The sequence below is a fragment of the Geospiza fortis genome, unplaced genomic scaffold (assembly GCF_000277835.1).
Source record: "Geospiza fortis unplaced genomic scaffold, GeoFor_1.0 scaffold1, whole genome shotgun sequence".
NCBI classification, from domain to species: Eukaryota; Metazoa; Chordata; class Aves; order Passeriformes; family Thraupidae; genus Geospiza; species Geospiza fortis.
The window spans coordinates 6,110,963-6,135,211 of record NW_005054320.1 but is presented as its reverse complement, the minus strand read 5'-3'; the positions used below and the strand labels follow the sequence as shown (position 1 = coordinate 6,135,211).

Below are 24,249 nucleotides of genomic sequence, written 5' to 3'. Positions count from 1 at the left end.
ATATTTTAATCAATACCCCACAGAGCCTGAATGCCTTTCTTGCTGGGACTGTAGCAAACACTTGCACCACTGCCTTACACATGGACTGACAGACCATCTGCTAACCTGTTCAAGTGGAAGTCCCAGCTGTGTGTTTTACTTTAACAGGTTATTTTATGTCTGACTTGGCACTGAACATCTCTTGATGCTCTTGTCCTGTTTTCCCAGTCTCCAACATATGCAGGCTGAAAGAAGAGTAAAAAACTGCAGGTTGATTCCTATGACAAATTCTCAATCCTCACATTGCTTTTCTCTTGCTCCTAGCACACTCCTTGCAAGGTATGCTGTGAGGCACACACTCTCCCTTTGGGAGACTGGATTTCAAAGCTGGAAGGGAGCTTAGTCCAACTTGAAGTCATTTAAGCAATGACCACTAAAAAACCCAAACAAGCAACATGCTTGAACTTCACACTTTAAAATGGTTTCAGAGGTCAAAACAACAAAGTATACACAAGGAATTTTACCTTCATACACTTGAAACACTGTACAGAATCTGAGCCATGATATTTGTGATATGTTTGCTATTTGTGCTTTTAGCAACTCAAAATATAAAGCACAGTCAAATAATAATGACTAGCACAAAAACTATCCTAAGGGATGGAGTTTGACTTCACAAACAAGAATTTTTATTAATGAATAGCTTTCTTGAAGAAAACTAAACCCTGTTATTTTTGTAGCATAGCTCAATGTCTCTTCTGAATTGGGCTGTTCTACACAGAAGTTTAATACTGTGACTATACAGTATTTATATTGTATTTAATACACACCAGACCATGTGCGAGCTTAGCTTTAGCTCATGCCACTTTAATAGGTGTTCCAGAGTCACAGAATGAAACTGCCATTCCCATGGTGCACATGACAGGCAGAAAGAGCTTCCACTGAACTTAGGACACTTAAAACAACACTAGAACATAGGGGCTACTGGTCCTGCAGGGCTCCCTTCACTGGCAGCAAACAGAAAGATGGATGCTCTGTTTGCAGTTTTCTTCTGCCTCAAGTGTCCATGTCTGCTCTGTAAATGCCTAAAATTAGAAAGATTAATACCTTGTCTAGTATCAGTACCCACGCTTGGAAAGACTCTCCCTCTCTCCCATTTACTGAATTGCATTACGGGAACATTTTCCAGTGTTCTGCAAGTAGTTTTTTTTTTTAACAAAAGCATTGTTGACACTAATTTTGGCTCCCTTCCAAAGTCTTCAAAAGAATACAAGAGTTATCTGCATCAGTTTCCTGAGCTGCATTTTCCTTTTACTTTAGCAGAATTAACTAATGAATAGTGCCACTCTAAATATCATATTTTGAAGCACAGGCAGATGAAAGGTTCTACAGTTTCAGACAGTGGCATCAGAAAGAAAAGAACAATATCCCAGCCTTTCAAGTTTTCTCTGAGGATGATAATTTAGAAGTCTGAACTCAGAGTCTCTATCTAGGTTTGTCACCAAGTTATTTCCAATTAGGAACACATCATACATCTACCCATGCAATTTACTTACATTTATATATACTTTCGCAAGACCTCACTGTAACACTGTCAATTATTGCCATCAGAGAAGAACACTACTGACACAATTATTCGTTCTTTTTAATTAATTAATTTAGCTGCTAAGAGTGCCAGCATATTTTAACACTGCACATGAAAAAGCAGCTTAGTAAAAGCATATACTATCTGATAGAGCATACAAGGCAGAAAACTCATTTGCAGAAAAACAGTATCTTGCATTTCTTCTGAGAAGAAAGGGCATATGCAGATTGGGTCAAATGCTTATGTATAGAAGAAATAAAGTTGAAAATCTACCTTAACAATGCTAATTTCCTGATTTTTTTTTAATATCAGTTTTTCACTCGTCTTAAACCCAAGCCAGAAACCTGTTTAGATATTTCATGCACATCACTGCAGTAACTTCTGGAGTCCAATGTCAACAGACGTTTTACTCTGCCTTGAATCCTGAATAAATTTTTGCATGCATACATATTTGAAAAATCTAAGAAACAATATTCTGAGTACTTCTCTATTCCTATATTAAACACACTTTTTTGCAGAGAAGGTTTCCATCAAATATTATCTACCCACACAGATAAGCATCTTTGCTTACTTACACAATCCAAGATCCTATCACTTTTGTTGACTTTTCTTTTAACAAAAGCTCCAGCTTTCCTAAATGTTTCCAAAATAATTTTGCCTCACTCACAACAACCTGAAGAATGAAGCAATTTGTTCTGGTTCCATTTGAACACACAGGGATGTTTTTCCTTAGAGCTATGACAAAGCAAGGTAACAGAGGATAAAAACAAAAGCAAAACCTCAAACCACATAACCTTGCTCAGCTGCAACCTGCAGCGTTAAGAAGAGAGAGCTTTTAATGGGAAGCAGGCACAAAAGCAAACACTTGTTATCACTGCAATCCTAAACTGGAATAGTGTCAATTCTCCTTGGGCAGAAGATGTAGAACAGCACTACAAAGTTAGCGGCATCCTCTTCTGTGTGCTCCAAGGACTACCTTTCAGCTTGTTCATCATGTAAGAGTCACAGCAATCCTTTTTATCTGATGCATGTCCAAAGGGATGCACAGAAACACGTGAGACAGGTTAAAGATGCCAGAGAAATCTCAATTTCACAGCAGTGTATTCAGTGTGTATAAGGAGTTTATTTCAGGGTCAAGGAAAGCCAGACAAAGATTCCAGCGGAAGGAAGAAGAAACATTCAGATTTTTGACAAAAGCAGTCAGCAGGAGATCAAGGTGCTTTATTAAAATCCATGCAAGTCTTCTCAAGAGCACAAAACACTGCCTGTCAAATTTATAAACAAACCAAGAGTCTGATTTAACCCTCAAATAACAAAATCATAATGCTCTGGATTAAAAAAATAAGGATTAAAAAAACTTCCATAATAAGATCCTGACATGGGCAAGGGACTGGAAGTTGTCTTTGGGAGAGAATAAAGGAAATCTGAAGCTCCAGATCATTTTTTTGATTGCACATCCCATCAGTAAAAAGAACTTTTGAGCAAACTATAAAAATATTTACTTATAAATTATATATGTAGTACTGTAATAATATGCTATATATTATAAAGCATACACAAAAATAGAATTAGGAACAAGATTAAGAAGAAAAACTGTTTTAGAAGATTTTTATTGATGTTACAAAAAATATTTTCTTAGTATTCCTCCCACCTTCATGGATTGTTTTGCATGCATCCCACTTTGGAGACTGTTGCAGATGGCTTTTTCTCCTCCTTCCTATTTCCAAAGACATTATCTAATCTCTTGCAGCTCAGTGAGGAATAGTGTTTACCTTGAGTTAATGCAGAGAAAAGTAACAACTATGGTGGCAGAGATCCAGTGACTGGAATTCAGGACTGGGGAAGGGTGGAGGACAGCTGAGACTCAGCCCATTTTGTTAGGGGCTATACTCCATCACACATTCAGGAAAACTGGATATTGGTGGAGGCTAAAGCATGGAAGAAAATATTCCCATAAGGAGGGAACTGATCAGGAGTATGAATTATAAGAGGAGGAAAACAAAGTGCACCAAATTTTAAGTTTTAGAGAAGAATAATGAGATAAGATAAAGGATAATGAGAAAAACGGGAAGCAATCTATTTTGGTTGGGAGAAGAGACAATCTTCATCTGTTCTAGATGCTTATCAGCAAACTAAAGAAACATCATCCAGATAAATTAATCACAAAATGATTGCACACCTGGTGGAGAACATCACTTTTAGAAAAAAAATCATTGCTTACTGTTAGCCTTAGAGTGCATTTCAAGAGTCTATCCTGGTTCACATCAATTTTATACTTTCTCCTAAAGATTTTGAATGCAGACTCTTAGGTGCATATGCTATGTACTAACAAGTTAAAATTTGAAATGGTGGCAAATCCTAGAAGACACAACTGGAATGAAAACCTTTCTTTATGAATTACATAAATTGTCATTAGTCAAGAAGATGCTGTTTAGTGAAGCCCAAAGCACCCATTTATTTTTCCATTATTTTTCCATACCTGCACTTTACTTTCTATACTGTTTACAGATGATGGCTGTGAGCCTTAAAAAAGCACCTCTGGATTGGCAGAATAGGTTTCAAAACAATATCCTCTATCACCATTCAGACTCTGCAATACTGGGGCATCTAAAAAGATTGATGCAGACAATCCAAATGAGTGTCTCTGCCTGCAACCATATCACACAGGATATGCTCAAACAAAGCAACTTCTGACTAAGAGATCAATTCCAAGTTTTAACTGCTGCAACCTAAAAGGTGTATCACAAACTATAATAAACAATTTTGCATCACAGCTGACAGCAGATCTTAAATGAAGAGTCATCACAAGTTGAGGAATCAATGTTTTGACACCATGAAATTGTACAGCATACCTGTACGCAAACACTGCCATTACATTAAAGAAAGTGACTTTATATATACAGCCTTAACAAAAAAAATAGTGAATGCATATTAAAAATGTTTTATTGCACAAATTCTGATGCAGCAGTGATCTGAGATGAAAACAAACAACAACTACATAAATTAATTCTCAGATTTCCAAACCCGATTTCCTGTCTTTCAGCATTCAGTAGCTTACAGGGTCTTAATGCTCTTCCAAAAGTGATTATAAACAAACATACGGACATTAATTGCAAATCTTTGAGCCCTCACAAGGAGTTTCAAAGAGCAGGCCTGCTGTGCTGTTTACTTGCATTTGCTTTCCCTCTCCTTAAGCACGCAGTCGTGCTTGGTGCCACAAATGCTTCCACCAGAGCAAGCAGAACTGGCACAACTCCAAGGCGAATTGTCATCTTGCTATTAGAAATGTATCAGAGGTGATAGTAGTGAGCTAATAAACTAAAATTCAAATAAAAAGGGGTTAAGAGAAGAAAGCTCGTATTCCTTTCTTTCACAGGTGCAAGAGCAGCAGTGCTCCAATGATCTTGAATCTGAGATAAAACTCATTACCTGTGCTCTGAAGAGGGAGAAGCAGGATATAAATGATTCATTTAACAAGGTAACAAAGTCTCTTTCAATCCAAGAGAGCAGCAAAAGACAGAAGAACCTTAAATTTGTAAACATTTGTTTATAATTTTGTCATCTAGTTAAATATAAACATAAAATTTCAGAACAGGGCTGAAGTCCAGCAGAGACTCATTGGTATTCATGAGGCACTGGTCATACTCACATGGGATACAGAAGTTCAGAATTGCACAGAACTGGTATCCTGCAAAAAATAGTTGGTAGAAAAAGTTCTGCTTCAAAAACTGTCAGTCCAACCAGGCAAATCAAGCAAGTGTGAGAGAAAAGTGTTATATATTTCCCATTTGGAAGACAGACAACATAAGTAATAAGTGATAAAGCCACATAAGGATGTGATAGAAGGGGGATCTCTGGAGCTCATGCCCAGTTTAAACTGTGGTATCTAAACAACCTAGTCACCCAAGGAGCATTTAGGAGGAGCTAAAAGCTGCATGCTGATGGGCACAGGTCAAACTCAGGTTCAGTCACATCTTCTCTGGTCCCACAACTGTAGCTGTTTTTCCTTCACTAGCCTGTAACCACTGCAGTCCTGAGAACAAGGCAGCAGATCCTTAACACTCCAATTCCTGAATGAGTACTACAGATTCATATGAAGACCAGGATCATGTTTTGGAAGCAAATACTAAACTGCTTAGAAGCACAGCAGCCTTTGTTGCCTGAAAGCAGCAAGTTCCTGTCAGCTTTACAAGTTACTGCTTTTGTGGGTCATTAACTTCCAGCTCCAGGCAGATTAAGATGAATCACCAAAGCATTTACCAGTGGCAAGACCCTTGGCTGAGAGGGAGGACCACAGGCAGGACTGAGGAACTCAATCCTCAACAAAAACAGTCCAGCCTAGACACGCAATGTTCAGTTATCACAAAAATATTTGGGTGATACTAAGCAGCTCAACTGTGTCTTGAGAACACAGATTTCCTTGAGTTAAATTCTTTAAAATATAAAAAAGGATCAAGTCAAGCACAGAAGCAGACCAAAGTTTTAGATAATAAAGCATCACATACAGCAGGCGAGAATTATTGCCTCTTCCTTCATCAGCTTCTCTGACATTTTTAAGATTTTTACAACAATATTTTTACACAGACACACAGATCAGCCAATTTAATTACAGTTCTTATTGTCTTCTCATATAAAAAGAATATTCAGATGAGTTTTGTTGGGTTTTGTTTGTTTTTAAAATTGCCCTGTTCCCAACAACAATCATATATCCATGTGATCTTGTTCACAGAGCAGGAAGAACCACTGAGACTGCCATCTCTCCATTTCAGCTTGAATGAAGATTCACTAATCACCTAATCTTTTGTCTTTTATGGTCAAGTTACATCCCTGTCCTCACCGCTTTTTAGGCTTCAGGGTAGATAAACAAACCCCTTTTTAATCCGTTTCAGCAGCTCAGTGCAATTATTATGGAAATTAAAAAGGTATCTCTTCTTTCAGCTCCACTGAATTACATTCAGAAGTTGCTAATCTCTTTGCAACTTAAAACTACAGTATTCAAGTATTCCCATAATCATGGACTAGGAGTTTATATACTTCAGTCATGCAGTAAAACTACTAAAGGCATTTATCTACTTGTCAACAGGATTGTTTTCAGAAGCAGAGTAGTTTAACTCTTTTCCCCAGCCCGAAGTCAGCAAACTGGATCATACTGTTTCAGACTAACAGCAAAAGGAATCCAGAAAAGACAGCCTGCCTTAGCTCCACCTGTAAGCACAAAGAACCTGATTATTAGCCAGTTGTGTTAATTGATGTTAAGTCCCCAAGAAAAAAAAAACAAGAAAGTAAGAATAAAACTATTAAACAGCCCAAGAAAAAGAAAAATTTTGACTGTGAAGAGAAAAAATGCTTCCACGATGCAATTTTAGACTGGCATTTTCAGAACAGATTTGTGTTATTGAGCTTTCTCCTTTTCCGTCAAAGCAGCTGCCTGTTCCCTTCTGACACCCAGATTTCTTTTAATCAATGAAGACAGGATGCTGTGTTCTGATGAAATGCCCTTCCTGGCCATCCCTGGTAGAGAGAATTAAAAGCCTTGCCAATCTTTTTGAAGTGCAAATCTTCACCAAGTAGGTTTCATGCCTCTGTTATTGTTGCCTCTCTCAGGAGAGCACAGTTGAGGTGGAACACTGAACACTGGACTGTTTACTTATCTTCTAAATGGCATCTTGCCTTGCACTTGAGGTCCCACGATCTCTGTCTGCACTTCCACTCTCCTCTTTCTGCATTCCCAAATCTTACACTGCTCAAGCAAAACAACCTTAATAACTCTAGATTGCAAAAAAGCTTGTTCCTCAAGTGGCAGAATCACTTACCTGAACATGGGTTGACAGAATTTCTTTCTTCAAGCTCCATGCCTGACCTGCAATGTGCTCTGGAAAACGCCTATCACTACAGGATGGGCACACTTGAGCCTCCAGCTTGTACCCTGACAGCACTTAGGGAGAAAGCACACCCAGCTGTATCACTCTGATCTTAAACTGAAAGCCAAAAAGACAGCAGCTTTTTTTCTGGCTAAGAACCAAGTACAGCTATACAAAGACAGTCCAGGGGCCCAGTCAGCAGTTTAAAATACATTTCTCTAGAGCACTGTAAAGGATACAAGTTAATAAGCTCTGCCAGGAGGCCACAGCAGGTTATCAGTGGAGAATGAGGCATGCAAGGTGCTCTAAGGGCAAAGCAGTGCTGTAACTCAGCTGTGAAATAGCAACTTGATCACAGATTGCAATGTGTATATGGAACTGCCCCTATATGGATTTATTTCTTGACCATAATTTAGGCTGTAAAGTCGAGAAAATTTAAGATATCAACCAAATTTCCTTCAGCATTTCATAACGACATTAACCTATACTTCATGCTACAGTTTCCCCTTCCTGATGAGCTGGCTTTGCAATTAGAGAAGGGAAACAATTTAACCTTTAATGTTTACCAAAAAAAAAGCAGCACCTTAAGAACAACTTTATATTATGTAGAGGAACACCACGTTGCTCATTCATCTCAGTGCGCAGATCATTTTTAGCTCAACTAAATTAAAATTACTGTAACACAATTTTTAAACAAAGACATTTCTCTTGAAAAGGTATTAAACATTCAAGAATTGGACTGCATGAGACACACATCAAATTATTGTTAATTCAGAAGCGTCAGATGATTTGTGTTCACTATAAACTGGAAGAGAGGAATCCTTTCCTCCTCTCCAGAAGCTAATGCTGCTGCAGCTCATATGCACAACCTCAGCAGCTCGGAGCTGACAGAGTTCTTCCTTTGGCCCTACTATGGCTACATTAAGCCAGACACTAAGCCAAGAAAACACAACTGGACAGAGGGATTACCCAATGGAAGCCCAGTGGGAATCACAGATAGGTGGTTTCTCTTTCAGTCAAGAAGACTACATCAAAATATCAACTAAGCCAACATACTATACCCTTGAATTGCATCCAGTGGCAGAGAGACTGCAATATAAGTTACAGGATTCTCCATGAGCTCTTGGTCTGACTTACAAATGCCCATGCCTAAAAGAGAAACACCCTTCAGTGACAATATCACCAAGGATGCAGTTTCAAAAGAACAAGTCACCAGAATAAAAGAAAGGAATGCTGCAGTTCAGCTTTCATCACTATAAATGGCTTAGCAATATTGACAGATTTCACAGAGATCTTGCTGCAATCTATTCCAATTTGCAAAGCTAAGAGAAGTTAAAGTGATAACCTTTACTTGAAGGGCAATTACTTCTTGTACTTCAAATAATAAAATGCCCTTCACAGATAAAACAAAAAAAAAAGGCATCAATATTGTAAGTCAGGGCATGCATTTATCAGATAGGTTTTTTAATCTAAGAGCCACAAGCATTCCAGACAGAGGTCAGTGTGGAATACAGGGAAGTGATCAGCTAGCATTCTACAGGCAGCAGCTTATCCTCTTGGCTGCTGTTTTGCACAGGTTCCAACCCTACCTTCACCTATTTCCCCATCAAGCTGAGAGATCCATGGTTAGACCAGCTGGTTATTTTCCAGACAGGGTGCCCAGCCCACAGGGAATGGGTTCAAGTTACAGATGCAACCTTTAAGTCACTCTACAGAGTATTCTTACTTTGAGGAAAACATGCATTAATTCTGATATGTTTTTCTCAGTTTTCCTTTCCCTGTGGCTCCAAGCCTTATCAAGCTGAAGCAGAGTGAAGCTGACAGGAATACACTTGGAGATTTTGCCAGGAATTGGAATAGAAATAGAAAAACTAAGCAGAGCATGGACACTTTCCTTCTGCTGGTGTTTGCCAAAAGCTCTCAGTGGCAGCACAGACAAACAAAATGTGCTTGTAGAGTCAAGGAAAATCACACTGACGGGTTTTTATGCACTTGGAAAGCTAACAATGATAACAAAACCACACAACTTCACAGAACTTGAAGTTGTTCAAAGCAGAACTGTTCTGAATCCTTTCTTTTTCAAGGGAAGTTTCAGTATGCCTGTTTATATTAAGACTTGCCAAGTCCTCATTTTGGCTGGTTAAAAGCTGTAAATTGTTGTACTAGTAGCATCACCTACTAGCACATACATGGCAGACAAAGCTATCCAGAATGTCTGAAAATCACTGAACTCAAAGGACAAGAAACAACAGCATAAAGCTCAAACAGGACTGGCTACATTGTGTGAATATAGAGAATAAACAGCTCCATGTGATTTATTTTTTTCTAGTGGCTGGAAGGGACAGAATACAAAAAGAGATGTACCAGAAATGGACACAAGAGCTCCCCAAGAAAGGGTAAGGCAAAAAAAAGCAGGGAAAAGGGGAAGCATAATAAAAAATTAACAAAATAGATAGGACAGGCTCAAAAGTAATTTGAATCAGATGAGGAAGTTTTGAAGCTAACGTAGAACTTGCCTGAGGAAGTGGGAATTCAAAAGAAGATGAGAAGACAGATGTGCTCTGAGCAGCTCACTGGGGATGAAGTGAGGAGCTGAACACTCAGGAGAAAAGGCAGTAGCTCCAGAAGTCAGCACACAAGACCAAAGCAAAAAAATGAAAGAGTAGTCAAACTTCTAATCTCAGAAACAGGGCCCAAACCATTCAAGTGCTCAGCTGCACACAGGCTGCCTGAATGTGATATTAAGTGCCTTATGACAGGTACACAAAACCAGTCTCTGAATGTGTTATGTGCAATTCTGTTAGGAAGTACACAAAGGACCTGTGAGAGGCTGACAGTAAAACAAGTGGGTTAAAATGATATTCAAGATGTTGTCTTTCCTTCTATAAAACTGATATTGTCACCTTCAATTTGTTCTTCCCAAATTAAATTTCTTATCAGTACACAGAATAAGAAAGGCATACAGATACACAGTATGTTACCATTACAGTGCACTTAGAGGAACAGCTAGACATCCTCACAAAATCATTCACCAAACCAAGAGCAAACTGTGGGAGGAAGAAGAGCAGACAAGTAATTAACTGCTGTGATTTCAAAAAGCAACAAAATACTTTGGTGATTACAACTGTGATTGAGAACATCCCAACCAGCATCACCTTTCTGATTCACATTACCCACTTGTCTTGCATCCTTTTCTTTCCACTACTATTCAACACCTTACCTAACTGAATATTATGGTGAGGACACAAGGTATAGATGGACATGAAAGATCAATTGTCATTACAACATACTGGTGACACCAAAATTTTTCTTCACAGTACAGAAGTGAAAGAAACACAAGACTGGGTAAAAATTATATTGCAAAGGTGGAAGAGAGCAGTGGAAAAACTACTTCATCTAGCCTTACACTTTTCAACATCAAATTCACTTACTGCACTGGTGAGTACCCTAACACAGTTTGGTATTTAGAATACCTAAGAAAATCCAGGGCTGAACACCAGCGTGATGCACTGCAGAATCTCATTTCTGCCACTCCTTCAGTTCCACCTTACTCTCCCTTTTGCAGTTTCTAGTCACATACTTTCTTTCAAACTGACCTTGAATTTGACAGAACTCCAACACTACACTAGATTTACAAATATGATTAAGGTATGAGAATAGGATACATTAGAGACCTTCTCCAGCCAGATCCAATTAATCAGGCTACAGAAAAACACATCCATGAACATAATTTCCAGTGTTGTGACATTCCATAGATTAAGCAAGCCAAATCCATCTGTAGAGAGCAAAGACAGAGCCCTCTACTGGGTGAGAAATGCAGCTCCTGCCGTCCTTCCCCCACACTCCACTGAACGCACGTGGGCGGATTCGATTCTCCAAACATCCAGCCCACAAAATGGTATGGAGCTGTTTAGGCTGATCTGCGATTCAAGGGATTGGCCTGCAGAACCTAAATTTCTGCAGTTTCTACACGAAAAGCGCAGAGAAGAACATCCTTACCATAGATTTAAGAGACTAATGTAACATCCTATGTCTAGGTGAAACAGGAAAACCCAGTGTTCCCTTATGCCAGGGTCCACTGTCTGGCAGTAGACCGAGCACAGCAGTGTTATTCACATCACACATCTCACAGATGGCTTTTCTTACAGCTCCTCAACTAAACTCTTTCTTTGTACACCCCCTACTTCAAAGGACAGCCCTTATCTTGTTCAGGGGAATAGCTGAAACTTTCCACCTCCATAAGAGTTCATCACAGCAGCAGCTGCCAACTATTGCTCATGTGCAGAATGAGGAGTGATGAAATACCAGAGTAGTCAGACAGCAGATGATGGCACAAGGGAAAGGCAAGGATCAAGTGCTCATACTAGGATATTCCAGGAAAACAACAATCTTTTTTGTTTCTCAGTCATCCTATCTGAAAAACAAAGCTAGAAGTATCACTTTTCATTCATCAGCATTATTGTTTTCCCACCTGTAGATTACAAAACACTCACAAAGTGGCTGCTTGGCCTGTAACAACCCAGTCTGCACCAATTCCCATAGATAGACAAACTCTTCAATCAGAAAGCTCTTCTAAGGTTTGCTACAAGTTTCCATTGCAAACTTTGGCACAATAAAATCATGCTGTGTTCACGCTGTTTGCCTCTAAAATCAGGGGTTACTGATGTAGCTTCTTTGGAGGCAACAGTAAAAAACACCACTGAGGAGAAAGTGTGGCAGCCAGAGGATCTGTTCAAGCTCCTCATGTAGAACAGATGGGGCTAAAACTCCTGACCTGTGCATGCCATGCTCAGAGTTAACAAGCACTCACTCACTGGTCATCCAACCAAAAAACTCCTTCAACACAGCATACATTTCTTTTCACTTTTCAGAAGACCTCCTTGTGAGCTGAAGCAGCAGAAAAACTCCAGTTTTTGGCATCATCTTGACTTTCACTGTCTCACATCCTGTCCTTGAACTTCCTTCAAGTACCAGATAAGAGTTGTTCAACCTTTGACAACATAGAAAGTCTTTGGAGCTTTTTTTGGGTTGAGACATTCAATGGCAGAAAAGATGGAGAAAAAAATCTTATAATGCTTTTATAAACAGAGGGAACACACTCTTAAAGTAACACTTCTACTATTTAACATCTACATTTAAAATTACTGTAGTGGCAAACAGGCTACTCTGTTCAAAATATTTTTTCCAAGTTAACTGAACAGCAGTCAAAGCACATCCACACCTACATGTCCTGAAAACACACCTTTCTCATTATCAATTATTTTTTCTCAGCAGACTTGTATCTACCCTCCAAAACCATCAATAACCACATTTTCTGATGAAAAAATAAACACATCAGTTTATTTCAACATTATTCAGAGATGGAGTAAAGAACAGAGCCAAAAGAGAGCTACTTGACCCGTAAGAAACAAAGGTCTGCTAAACTCAAGAGGTAGACACAGATGCTGTGGTAAAAAGTAAAGAGCTCTACAAATCCAAATTATTAACAGGCTCTTCATAAGCACTCTTAATTCACAAATTCCAGCATAATGACCCCAGTAATGGAGTGGTTCTGGAAACCTCTTCACCCATGCTAATAAGGAAGTGTAAGAGTAACTCTTCCAATTCTACAATTGCTCAGAGTTTGCATTTGAGTTGTAGATAGGAAAGAGGAAAGCAAAGAAGAAAACACAGGACATGTCAATCACACCCCTCTCTGAATGACAAGGACAAAAGGCAGGCAGTGAAAGAGGGTATCTTTTAACAAAAAGCTCTCAATTTAAGTCTAGCTTGGTCCAGCTTGGTGCAGAGAATGCCTTCCATGTCCTATCTGCTCCATGGATTAACAGATTTTGGCCCTGCAGGCCTTTTAATTCACAAAGTTTTATCAACATAGCTGCAGTCTAAGAGCAGTTCAGGTCAACTGTGACTGCAGCTATGTGGCTTTTAGCTACCCTTCAACAGTTGTACTGCCACAACTTTCCATGAGTGGGAGAGATACACACAGATACACACTTCAGCACTGACAGGAGCTAAAGACATTCTTGGAAAAGCATGGCTCTTCACTGTCTAATAAACCTTGTTTCTCTGCATGCCTTGACCTCTCAAGCTTCCTCTGTGAAAGACCTAGGGGTTTCTCAGGTCTTTTCTAATACAGAATTCAGAGCAGCAGGGAACATGGAGACAACACATTCCACTGCAATACAAAGCAGACATACAACAGTATCATTGTGCACAACCTAGATGAAGCTATCAGTGACTTTAAAATAATATAAGGAGAAACAGAATATACATAAACTCTAGGCAGGTATGCTCTTACTGAAAGTAAGTGGAGGTAAACTGACAATCTTGTTATTTGCACAAATACTGACAGAACTCCTGGGAATTGCTGAGAAAACAGTACTCAGCCTTTTCCTCCATCTGAACATAAAACACTCCTTGTGCCAGTGAATGATTTCACACTGTGGACACAGCCAATGCCTGTACTGCAGGAAGACCCTTGGTTGACCTTATCAGTTCCTGGAGCACAGGCCTTGGTATCAAAGCCAAATCCCAGCATTATTATTTTCAGCACCTCCTGGACAGGCAGTTCCTTGCTCTCAGAAGTCACTGCCCACACAGGCTGGGGGACAATGGCCACAGGCCTTTGCTAAGTGTTACAAGTCCCCTTGGGATCAGTGTCTCACACTCCCCACTGGTGTGCTCTCTGCACAGGTTCTGTACTCTCTCCTTACCAGCGCAAACTGCAAAAGCACCATTTCCCTTCAGCCAACACACACAACTGTAGCCACCACAGATGATCATTAAATGTGGAGGGCACACAGAGTTTCTACACTCAGTGGTGAGCACAGAAATTCTGTGTTGGCACTGCTGGTTTGGTGCTCCTCAAGGAAGCAATTTCTACTCAGCAAGCTGCGCTGGACTTCATCAGCAACTGTTACTTGACTTAGCAGATTCTGCTTCTCTAGTACTAAGTAACATCTTCATAGCTGCTCAAGTAAAAGGAGTTTCACAGCTTTTTAACTCTGGAGGCAGGAAAAAGGAAAAATGAGATGCTGAACATTTCTTGGGTGCTTGCACTTGGCAGATTAAACATCAGTAACCCTAGATTAAAAGCTTCAGTGTTGCTAAACAGACAAATTTACAGTTTCTCATTATGTTAACTGACACAAAACATCATAGTTCAACATATCTGAGAGTTCAACATATCAAACCCTAACTTTTGTCCTCTTACTCTTCTGAAAAAGTAAAATCACGACACAGAATTCCAAAGAAAAAAATTTAAAAAGTAAATTAACGCCTAACCTCCCTGCCTTCCCCCCAAAATAATCCCAGATTAGACTAGCAAAACAGAGTTTCATCAGGTGCAGGTGTTCTTCCTTTTATTCCCTGGCACAGAAGCAGAAAGTAGACAATGACATCCAAGAAAGGCTCTCATTTCATATGCATGAGACAGATACACACTTCCACTGAGACTTATACATGAATAAGAATCTTGTTTACTCCCAACCACAGACAAGACTGTAATTAATTTCTTTTAAATTTCGTGAGACTGCCTTGCACCAGGAAACAAGGCTGAGCAGTACAATGCACTAGGCTAGAGAATATTAAACAGGAACAACTCACTTCTTGCGTGACCAACTCAAATGAGCTCTACATGTGCCCTCTCTGCAAACTGTCTGGAAGTCTTACAGTTTACTGGCGAGACCAGGTTATACTGAAAAGCCACCAGCTTCCTGTCAGGACCCAGGACATCCCTCTGGCTGTCCTGAGCAGCCAAGACCCCTGCCAGGGAGCTCAGAGACCCTGGCACAGAGCCCAAAAATGCCTGTGGTTTTGATTATGACCCATGGAGCAAGTTACCAACCTTGGATGAAGATCTGCAAGCCATGACAAATTAAATAGAATGATAGTGAATTTATCACAAGGTGAAAAAGTAGATTTTGGGGTTTTTAGAATGGGGATTCAGGGGGGCAAGATGGAGGGATCTGGGGATGTCCAGCCTTTCTTCTTCTTGGCCTCCATCTTCTGCTGTGATGTTGGCACTTCTAGACCGGTTTAGAGTAGAAGCTCACTGTCTAACATAGGTGATAGGTACTGGAAAGTAATTGTAAATATTGTACACATAGTTTTTAGTATAAAAAGATAACACTGCCGTGGGGGCAGGCAGAGTGCCTCTGACTGTCTTGCTGAGCAGACCTCAGCTGGACAGGAGAAAGAATTTTATAGGTAAGATACAATAAACAACCTCGAGACCGAGAAGTGAAGAGCTCTGACTCTTTCTTCAAGCACCGGGCTGGGAAAAGAGACTTTTGAACTTTTCTCGGGGTCACTCTGACCAGCTAAAAGCCTCGACAGCTTCCAACAAGGACAGATTGCCTTATTCAACCTTGAGTGTGACTTCAGTAAGACTTCCATTTCTCTACTGCTTGTCACTCAAAAGCATTTCACCAAGATTTCTCTTCATCTGTATAATCCTGCATACACTCCTTTTGTATTTTGCTCAAACATTTACCACCTGCAGAAACAGAGTGCCCTCTAGCTCTGGCCAAACTCAAAGAGAATTTTCCTAAGGCTCTGTATCCTTAAAGTCCAGCACTTACAACCACAGCAAGAGCACTCTGTTAGCCATACCCTTACCTGTCCTGGGGTCAAACAGCTGGTTGGCCTCTAGATCTGTGAAAGTGCTGAAGCAGATGGGGCACTTAAAAGAGGCGCGGTTGGTGGAGTCTCTCTCATCGGTCTCGATCCTGCGGCGCATGTGGTCCAGCTTGTACTTGACCACGTTGACCAGCAGGCGGTAGTTGATAAAGTAATAGTTATGGCGCGTGGTCTTGCCATCGGGAGCCGTCTCCACCCTCATCCTGCATTTGATGAACTTGTCACCCTTGAGGGTGTTGAGGACAGCCCTGAGCTGCTTCCTGTCAAACTTGAGGAGTTCCAGCATGTCCTCCTCCTTCACACAGGGGTTCCTGATGAGGATGTCCAGAGCCAAAGCATGCTCGATGCCATAAAAGCCACGCACCACATATTTGGCAAGGCGCTTGAGAGCTGCTGGGACCTCAGTGAGGACGTCTGGGTCAGTCATAGCAGGTCCAGATTGTGAGCTTCATGTATACTGCAAGGAAAAAAAGGCAGATGGATTCTTAGCTATCTTCTAACTTCCAAAGTTCTTATTTATCTTACTTAGAGGTAAGAAAAGGATGGGGTGTTTTCCATTTCCCTTTCCTAAGCCTTGGACTGTCTCCTTATGTATCAATAATGTTACAGAAGTAGGAAATTATACCTCTCATTCAAAGCAAAACAACATAAAACTTTTTTTAAAAGCACACAAGAAATTAGTACCAAAACATACAGCAGATTTCATTTGTATTCAGTCACAGCCAACACAGCTTGAGTAAGAAAGCTGTCCTCCAGAAGACAGCTTTGGGACAGCTGAGACCTGTAAAATGGGGAAAGCAGAAAATGGCTACAACACCAAGAAAGGTCCTAAGACAGCCCAAGAGTGGAGTCTGAGGGCGTCAGCTGACATCACTCTGTCCCACTGTAAGCAGCCCTGTCTGCTTTAACACCTCAGCCACCCCTGAGCAGAGATGCACCATGAGCACAGCTTGCTGTACAGGCTGGTAGGTATTCAAGGAAAAGCTCCCAGCTGCACCATGAGAACAGATCCTTGCTCATAAACACACCTCAGTCAACTATCTGCATATCCACCAGAACCAAGAGAGCTTCCCCCTGGGAGTTCTCTGCTTTTAACCCCCTGGGTTCTCAGAGGCGTGTCCACCTGGCCACACCAGGTGCCAATATTCAAATCTGAGCACCTATTGGTTTGACCACCAAACTCCCAAAAAACTCACTTCCTTTTCAAACCAGGACACTGCAGCATGAAAACCATTAGCACTACCAACTCCTACACCACAAACTGCTTCAGCCTTGTTCTTAGATGAGCAAAGAGGTCCTTACAAAGGACTGAACCTTCATTTAAAGTCCCACATTCAGGCCTTAAAAGCCCATGAATAACATAGCATAATAAATGAAGCAAAAGTCAAGACATACCAAATATGAAGTAATGATGTGTTTAAAAAAGAAGAAAGTATTCCATGAAGTATCCTTTGAGTTACTTACCACCACTTACCAGGCTGCCTGTGACAAGACAATAATTTCTAAGTACTCTATTTTCACTTCACTTTTCCTCACCATAACATCAAATGGCACAAATGGTCATGACTATGAGATACATGGCAACATACATAAAATCATATGCAAGGAATTCCTCACATTGTCACCCCTGCCAGATTTAGCTCACAGACAACACCAGTGATTCAAGAGAAGAACAAAGCATTAGAGGTGTTTTTGAAATAGCCGTTCAGAAGGTTGCACTTCCAGCTAACATCAAATAAGACTCTGAATTATCCTTTTCAGTATGAGTTTTCTATGCTAGTTTAGGACATGAGCAACCATTTCTTACGCAAAAGGTTCATTGCACTGAAGAAAACCCCTCTCACCCTAATCTCTGTTTTTTTCATCATTGCTATGTAATTTTTATCTGTGAACTAATATATTAAATTGTAAAACTCTGCCAATCCTAATTTTCACTTCCATTAGATGTTTCACACTCTGTATATGTATATCCCCAGTATTCAAGCCTATCAAATAAAGCAAAAAGTGATAGCAGAAAAAAGGATCTGGATGAGTACCCTATTTTTTCATCACTATCATAAAACCACTGATAGGCCTTTTCACACACACCATCACATAATTTTTGTCCATTTCCCACACTAAGACATCCCTCTGAGATCACCAATTCTGTAGGTAACCAAGCAGCTGCTGACTCACTTCCATCAGCTAAGACTTCTCAAAAATCTGTGATCATTTATCACAGTAGTCTGCTTGGTTTTTCTTTTTCTTATGATAAACAGCGTCCTTTCAGAAAAGTGTAGCATTACCCATTTTACTCCTCTTCCACCCCTACCCTCTGCTGCCACTGAGGAGGGATGTTCCTCTCAAGGGTTAGGGCCAGTACCACTGCAAAGCAATTAGGCTGTGGAATGTGAAGCTTCATAGTAACTAAATTAAGATCATCCTGTCTTTTCTGCCTGTTGGATAAGAAAAACACCACCTTCGTGATTTTCTTTTAGAGCACTTCCCTGCTTGAGCTTTTCTTTCCCTCTAACTTAGAGCCAAATGGTATTTGCAGTGCTCAAATTGAAATTAACTGAATGACATTTGTTGACTGCTGGTGTGCAGGCTGAGAATAGCTTCCAGCAAACAATGCCTGGATGTCCAGCTAGAGCTTCCCTTTAAGGAAATTCAATTAAAACACATCTATCACACCGCGAATTAACCATGAAACAAGTACTTCCAGAGTCAGCCAGGTTTCTCTTGCATGCCAGAGACACAGTGATTCATCTCACACAAAGGAGAGCTTTAGAGAGCTTTGCATTGAAGGTAAAAGTATTAGCAATAAATGATGCCCCACCAAGAGTTAGCCACGCAGTATTTTGGAATCTCTAAGTCAGACCAAATCTAAATACTGTCACAGGATATTGTCTCTGAAGATCAACATCATTCTGTTGGTATTTTTTCAATCTTTCAGTCACCTGAAGACAAATCTTGGTTTTGACTGTATCTGTCAGCAACATACTGACACTATAAAACAATGCCAATGCAGAAGCTGGAGGGAAGCCTCGATTTATTCTAATTGATTAAATCTTACTCAGAGTTAAAGCACAGTAAAGAATAAATATAAAGATCAATTTTAAATAAAACCTGGCACCCCAAGAGAGTTAAAAAGTCAAAATTTTAAAGTCAAAAGCTTGTTAAGTGCTGATCTGAAGAGCAGACAACTTTCTCTCCTCAACAATCCACCTTCCCTACAACTTCATTGTAGAAAACTTGGTGATGCAACTTGCAGGGGCACAGTGACCCTCAGATATCAGTTGAAATAAAAAAAAGGAGAAAAGTACTTTTAAATAAGCACATCTCACTCTGGACACCCCATCTGAGACCTGATGGAAAGCACTTTCTCTGCATTGACAAGACAGCTGCAGATTTCCACAGATACTTCCAAAACAGGTTTAAAGTACAATTTCCTGAATAACGCACTCAAACAGCTTAAAGAGAGACCTACAGGGGGCCAATAAATAAAACCAACTCTAAGAGTTTTCAGCAACATTCAGAGATTTAATAATATTTCCTAGTGTCAATCACTAGAAAATATTCTTTTTCAGCTAGTGGGAGTAGGAGCTTTAACACAGTTTCTTCTACTCTGCTGGAGATTTTGAGTGATGTCCAAATGCTCTGTGTTCTCAGGTAACAGAGGGCATCTTGACTGTGATACTGTTTTCTTCCAGGTGGGGATATATGGAAATACAGGCATTCTGAAAACACCAGAAACTATTCTTTCCTGTTATCCTCCACTTCAAAAAGTGGATTAACACACACTAAGTTCTAAATCCTGCACAAGACAGTCTTTGGGTGAAACAAACAACTGAGTAGTGCCATCTTTGAGGGAAAAAAACCCAAAAAGCAAGTGCATACCACTGCCAGATCTCACCAGGCCAAGCTGATCCATGGAGAATCCAAGCCTTTTAATCCCTAAACTGCAAATTTTTACCATCTTTCACCAGGCAAAAAGGACACTGATTCAGCTCACAAAATTCAAACCCAGGGGACTTTACCACTGCATCCTTTAGCAATGATTTCACCTTCCCCTGAAGCAGTAAGTCAAACCTGAATTAATTAGATGTGCAAAGAAATATGGTAACACCTTTAACAAGGTTTTAATGGGCGTGCATCTGTTTCATAATAATGTCTGAACTGACCTTAATAATTTATTAACATCAAGGAACATTTTCAGGGAAAAAAAAAATACAATGGCCAGGATACTCAGCTATGCCAGTAAGCACCTACAGCATCAATAATAAGGCACACTGGACAGCATCATATTCAGAAACAGCCAAAACAAGAATTTCCAAATTTAAACATGGACTTTATTAAAAGAGACAGTTGGTGGGGAATTGTTCTGGGTAATCACATTAATACAATTCAGTATTATGGGTACAGGAGGAAAGCAGACCTGTCTGTGTTAACACAGTAGGACAGCAAACCTAAACAGACATCTGTTGGGTTTTTAAAATTGCTGTAATTGAAAGAATTAATACTGATGTGTCTATAAAAGGCAACACTGGAAAAAGAGACTTATACAACACAATCAGATATTCTGGGTGAAGAAAATAAGGATACCTTCTACAAGATTGTACCTAAGGTTTAGTCAAATGTATGAGGCCTTCAGCATAACTAGAGACGCCAGAAAGGATTGGCAAGGGGAGAACAAGTGACTCCACTTGTTCTTGTCCCACTTGATGGGATCAGAGACCACACAGAAGCCAGAAACTGAACTGAGCAAACACCTCCACTTTCAGGTCCTTCCTGATGCAACATCAAAACAACTGAACTCTTCCACATCCAACAGTTTCAAGAGTTTTCAATTCCAATGAACTCTAACAGGAATTGTGCTAATGAAGTTAAATCTGTTTTTCTTCCTGCTTTTCCTGACTCAAACTGAGACAAAGAGTGCTAGAAGGGTGGTAACCTGGAAGCCACAATGTAGATGAAAATAGTACTAGAAAATATGAAAACCTACATCAGCCAGTGAATTAATATGAATTTTTATCCAATACTGCAAATGTAGATCATCCTGTTTCAACATCAAACTTACTGAGACTTACATTAAATTTACCCAGAAAATTCAATGGTGTCACTATTCATATATTTGACAAAGGATCTTTAAAAGCAGGATCTTAAAAAAGGAAGCAGACTGCTTCAGACTCACAAGGAACTACAAAGCTTTTGTAACACCCGAGATCTCTTTTGGAGGAAAACCTGCAGTTGCAGGTTTGGCTGTGAACCTAGGCTATCAGACACACCACTAACACTTGCACAGGTGCTTCCTATTTTCCCCCACATTTATTTAATTAGTGCTCTTTCCCACTAAATCTTTGAAACCAGCTTAGAAAATTCTTCTGCAAGCTTCTGACACAAGATTTTATAGAAAGGGGGAAAAAATGTTACTTGCTTACATCACTGACATAGTTTCTTCAGGTAAAATCAAAATCAGGTTATAGTAAGAGAATCCCCTCTCCTGTGAATGTGGCAGGTCCAACAGGCTTCCTGGAGCCAGTGCATGCCATATCCTGCTCCAGCTGTCACTTGCAAACACCAGATCCCAGTTTTGTAGTCTCTCACTCTAAGCAGATTTAAAATTCTGCTTTTCAGAAGATGATGAGGTTAAGCTAAGAGAAGCAATCCTGAATCTTCCTGAGAACAGGAAGGGAAGGCATAAATTTCAGAACTCCAATGGGAAAACATGTCATCAATATTTTCAATGTCTGTAGAATGTAACCTCAGATACTATTCACCCTTTCCAGAAAAGGGTACAGAATCTTCCACTTTCACATCCTGTTTTCACTTGCATTTCTCTGCAGTGAGCCCAGAACTGCCTTTATCCCACATCACTTGCAAAATAAAATGTTCTGACATTTTATCAAGAGCTTACTGAGTTTCATTCCCTGGAGAGTTCATGAACACTGCTGCTCAGCTTTTCTCCTGCACTGTATCTTGATGAGAAATAAGTGTATTTTCATTGTGAGACCTGCCTTGAAGTATAAGGGCAGAAAAGAACAATCTGGTTTCACTGAAATCCCATCTTCTTGTTGGCTTTCCATAACCTGAAACCAGGAGGCCACAGGTATCAAAGGGTTTTCTTCACTCAGGATGAGAAGCTGTGCTGCAGCTGCACACAGAAAGCGTGAGGGGCCTGGCTGAAATGTGGGTGCTTTCCCTTAATTCCACAAAAAAACCACACAGAGCCAGATGTAATAAGGCCACAAAGTTGGACCACACCAGGCAGAAACTGAACAATTCAGGCTCAGGATGTAATTCTCAATCACTTTTATAATCTTAATCCAGCATAAACAATAGCAAGGTGTCAGGAAATTAAAGGACCACCTGTGTGCATGTACACTAATGGATGAAATTTCCTGCTGCAGCTGACGTCAAATTACACCTCCCTCCCCAAAGGAAGTCTTTCTTTTCCTTCCTTGCCTTTAGCCACAAGCCCCACACCCTTCTGGCTTAATTCTGGCAGTTCACTATTCATGTAGCAACAAGAATCAATTGATAAAAAGTGAAAAACTAACATGCCAAAACAAAAAGGGGGACATTTCAGAGAGACCAAAGGGGAAAAGTTCAAAAATTGAGTCATTTAAGTTACCAGACTAGAGCCAACACAAAACAGAGAATGCATGGCTAAGGGTGTAGATGAGTGGGGAGCTTTCCTTACATGGTGGCAAATTAACCTAACTGTAATGTGATGCTGTTAGAAAATTTTAATTATGGATACCAGAACCTCTTTACACTCTGATCTGAACCTACCAGAAGAATATGCGTTATTTTGAAACATGTAAGCATCAGCTGTCACAGAATGTAGTTGTAAGGTTTTGGGGGGCTTCTTTAAAGGGAAGAAAATAAGGTCATTTCTCTCACATCTCAAGCCTAGGAAGTCATGATTACACCAAAGCACAGCGAGTTTAAACCCAGCATTCCTTTCTACATTTCTGACAGGAAAAAAGCAATAATTGCTTTTCACATTAGGGATTCAATAAGAACTGGAACACCACACTTTTCATCATGATAGATGATGTGAGCAGTATTGCCTTTTGGAAATTCCAGAAAGACATCGAAAAGTTATGGAAGTATTGGGTCCAGTACAGTTTTAGTGCATGACAGTGCAAGTACGTGGGTATATACCACGGAAATAAGCAATAAAGAAACAAAGAAACTAATTAACAAGACACCAGATTAGCTTTAATTAACACAGTTTCTTGTTTAGAAGAATCCCCTAAAGCATCCTGTGAGAAAATGAGCTGTATGTCACAGGAAGTGGAAGGAAGGAATGCAATTCCCATCACGCCTCACTCCTGCCTGAAAGCATGTGCTCCTTCCCAGGCACATGGCTCTGCCCTCACAACACCATCCTGTGCACCACACTGATTGCTTAAAGGTAGAAAATATTTGTTTTTTCCTTTTTGCTATATTTTTCAACAGTTCAATGAGCTGGCGGTGAACTCTGATGAGCAACAGAACCAGCACGTAAGAGAGGATGCCACTGCACTGCAAAAGACGAAAGAAAAATCTCCGCCTTTTCTGGATGAAAAATATTAAGCTACCTAGACTTCAAGAAAATGCACATTAGCTGAACACCTCTTCCAGAATGCTGATCTTCCTTGCTCATTGTGAGCTGCCTGGAATGGCATAGGCCTATAGCTGGACCCCTTTAACAGCAGCTGGGTGCCACTATGAGATGCTGTGTTTGCCTGCTTCTCGGGAACCAGCACGCTCCTGAGGCCAGAGGAAATGTAGTAATAATAATGTAATAATGTAAAAAAAAAACCAAACAAAAAAAAAAAAAAAACCAAAAAAAAAACCAAAAAAAAACACCACAAACCTCACCTTGCTGACCTGGAAAATTGAATGGTTCCACAGCTGGCTGGCTCAAAGCCGGCAAACAGGAATGGGCTGGCTTTGCCAGTCAGCTCCCCCTCAGAAGCCCACAGCCCTGCATGTCCCTCCAGACCACGAACAGCACATGAGCTTTAACGCAGTCAGAGGGGAGAACCCCTGCACAGTTTCCCATTCCCTACCCACTTCATGTATTGAGGTTTAAACATCGAACTGTGTAGGATTCTGCAGGGCAAGAGGAGGTCAGGAGAACCTCTTTAAAAAAATATATAAAATAAAACAAAGAAGCCTCAGCAAACACCGCAGGAGGAACGGCAAACGGTGGGA

The 24,249-nt window shown here is 40.2% G+C and overlaps 1 protein-coding gene across 1 annotated transcript in view; it reads right to left on the bottom strand.

Moving 5' to 3' along the window:
• The window catches only part of GTF2E1 (general transcription factor IIE subunit 1), a 49,188-nt gene extending 25,113 nt beyond the window's left edge, over window positions 1–24,075 (bottom strand). The window contains exons 1-2 of the mRNA XM_005420577.2: window positions 23,914–24,075; window positions 16,042–16,519 (exon numbers count right to left, since the gene is read on the bottom strand). Coding sequence (XP_005420634.1) covers window positions 16,042–16,489 — 448 coding nt within the window. The 5' untranslated portion in view covers window positions 16,490–16,519; window positions 23,914–24,075. The remainder of the gene's footprint in view (window positions 1–16,041; window positions 16,520–23,913) is intronic.
• Window positions 24,076–24,249: the final 174 nt, after the last annotated feature.